Here is a 3,159-nt window from a genome sequence, read left to right as displayed (position 1 = left end):
TTTTTTGGATTTTTTTTGTCTTTTTTTTCAATGTTTTTTGTTCTTTGCTTGCAAATAAAAAGAAAAAAAAAGAGACGAAAATCTTTTTTCACTTTTTGATTTTTCAATTTTTTTTGAAAATTCTTTTCCTACCAAAGAAAAGTAAACGAAAAAGAAGAAGCCAAATCTTTTTTGCTTTTTTGGATTTTTTCAATGTTTTTTTTGCAAATAAAAAAGAAAAAAAAAAGAGGAAACCAAAATCTTTTTTTCTTAATTTTTAAAATTTTTTTGTCTTTTTGGTTTTTTCATTGTTTTTTGAAATTTATGATTCTCTTCCTAGCTACTACTAGCCTAATTACTTAGCTAATAATTAGATAAACCAGTGAAAGAAATTGAGATTTTCAAACCTGTTGTTGCGCTTTGCCCGCCAAATCCTCAGCAACTTTGGACAGGGTCCGCAAATTCAGTTTCACGATCGTATCCACAAAGGCACACGTCTCTTCTTTCGTGTTCGCCTCGGCCGCATCAATCACGTAAGTCTCCACAACCACCGTCTCATCGCCGCCATTGGGGTATAGGCTCATGATCGAGCGATAGTTCGACAACCGGTGGTCGCCGCTGACAATGCTGAACCCGAAGATGCGCTGATCATGATCAAGAATCTCGAGCCGCTCGATGCTATAGGAGGCTGGAAGTCCTGACGCGACAACCACACGGCGTAAGCATCCGACTTGGTTCGCCATGCCATCTATGATTTTGCAGGATCTCACGAATGGCTTGTAGCGTTGAGGATTTTCAAAGTCGGAAACCAGAGCCCAAACGACGGAGGCAGGAGCTGTGATAGTTTGGAACAAAGTAGATGAACATTCATTCGGCTGCAAAACAGGGTTGTGGTGGCTGGAAACGGTTGTGGGAAGCTGAAAAACCATGGTTGTGGGAAGGGGCGTTGGAGGGTTGTTTATCAGTGAAAACGATGAGGGTTGTTTATCAGTGAAAAAGATGGAAGGAGTTTCTGTGAGGAAGTTGGAAGAATCGTAACGTGTATTTATATATAGGCGTAGGAGAAATTGCTCCAATTCCTAAGAGGAGAAAGGACTATTACCAAACTAAGGAAGGATTAGGATTATGATTTCCTATGTGGAAAAGGATTGGATATCAGGTTCAAAGACCCGTTAGAAGTTAGAACTGGCAGTGGCACAAGCTGGCTGGAGAACCATCCAAATTTGGGTTAATTGAATTACGCCATTAACTATTGGGTAAAATATAGAAAAGCCCCTTGAGATCAAGTAAACATATAGAAAATCCCCCTATAGTTTTTAAACATATACTCCAATACCTCACGGTTTGAAATTATTTTAAAAAGCGATGGAAATCGTTTGAATTAAGGGGTTTGAAATACACGCGTTTCTTTGCGAGTATTTGTACTAGAAACAAGCAAATTTTTAATTGATATACCTATTATACTCTTAGAGTTATAATACAAAAAAAAAATCTCCTGTGATTAATCAAACCTACAAAAAAAGCCTTTATGGTTTCAAATCATACAATACAATATCTCATGATTTTGAATTAATGTGAAAATCGGCAAAAGTCATTTAAATTAATGAGTTTGAGATCCCTTGACTTGAAAAATAATTTTTTTAATTCAAAATTTTAGTTGACATACCTATTAAATACCTTATAACTCATAAAATTTTCAAAAACAACCCAAAACTCCCAAAACAACTCACCTTTATTTCTATATATAAAATAAATAAATAAAAATTCTTAAATAAAACTCACCTTATTTCTATACATAAAATAAATAAATAAAACTTCCAAATACAGCTTATCTTATTCCTATGCACAAAATAAATAAATAAATAAAAACTACATGTAACCATAAGGGGCATTTTCCATAGATTGGCTTAATCACAGGGGATTTTTCCGTAAGTTTACTTAATAGGATGGTTATTAAAAGGTCTTTTATTGCTTATATGTATATTAGGGTAATTATGTCATTTTGTCTGCCTCAACTGGTTTTGACGATTTCCGTTGCTGTTTCAAATTATGTCAAACTATGAGAGGTCGAAATGTATGATTCGAAATCATAATGGACTTTTCCGTAGGTTAGCTTAACCACGAGGGACCTTTTTGTATTTTACCCTACTTTTAAAGATTGAACATTTTCATTTTTTTTTTCTTGTTTTGTTAGAAGCATATATGTTACAAGTTTGAACATAACAATTCAACATTTTGATTAGAGATCTTTTTTTGGGATAGTTTAAGTTATAAAAAATAATATATTTGTAGAAAAGAAGTCAATTTGCACTAGTATGCCAATATACTGGCTTTTTTGGATTGCCATTCTCTGGCCAAAAATCTCATGTTTTTTGGGAATATTTCTTTGATACATTTTTCAATGATCTTTTTACTTCATATAAATCACATCTAAAAAAGTGTTACAATATACGCTTCCAGAAAATGCAATCCAAACAATATACTTCCATGATCAATCGTAGTAGTATTGCAATTAGGAACCTTTTTTTGCAGTTAGAATAACAAAAACTAAAAAAGAAAAATAGAACCTAGACAACAAAATCGATTATATGACTTGACTCTCATGATTACTTGACATAATTCTAATCAAGGTGAAGATAACTTGTAGTATTTTGGGTAATTTTTTTCAATGGTCAAAAGGTTGTTTGGGTACAAAAGAATATGAGTACTAAACTATAGGTTTAAATTTAATTTCATTTAAATCAAAAAAGGGAAGGATTTAGGCTTGTCATTGGGCCATCTGAAGTGAAATGAGGTTTAACAAACTCAGATTTGGCTCATATAGTTAGTACCATTTTTGGGTTTCGAATTATGAGATTTGAAGTGATAAATATGAAACTCATACTTAACTTACAAAATATTCAGATTATAAGTTTAATTTTGACTTAACTCAACCTCACTTATAACTCCTTAACTTCCTTAATATAATTACTATAATTATTAAGTTTTAAACTAATTTGATATCTGCAGAACCACAACATTAAAACTATATAGGAACCAGTAACAGTTCATTAAAAAAGTATATAAAACCAAGAATTTTTCAACAATAATATATCCAATTAATTCAATGTACATAGAAAATAATAATAAAACACGATCAACAGTCAATACATCTTCAAAGGTTCTCAATTTGCTCATACT

General features: G+C 32.2%; 1 protein-coding gene across 1 annotated transcript; it reads right to left on the bottom strand.

The window, feature by feature from the left end:
• Positions 1-380: 380 nt before the first annotated feature.
• Positions 381-908, bottom strand: LOC113750738 (abscisic acid receptor PYL4-like). The gene has a single exon (XM_027294681.1). It carries the CDS (start codon positions 906-908, stop codon positions 381-383), a length of 528 nt encoding a protein of 175 aa, XP_027150482.1.
• Positions 909-3,159: the final 2,251 nt, after the last annotated feature.

This window comes from Coffea eugenioides, chromosome 10, assembly GCF_003713205.1.
Source record: "Coffea eugenioides isolate CCC68of chromosome 10, Ceug_1.0, whole genome shotgun sequence".
NCBI classification, from domain to species: Eukaryota; Viridiplantae; Streptophyta; class Magnoliopsida; order Gentianales; family Rubiaceae; genus Coffea; species Coffea eugenioides.
This window is presented reverse-complemented; position numbering and strand designations above follow the sequence as displayed.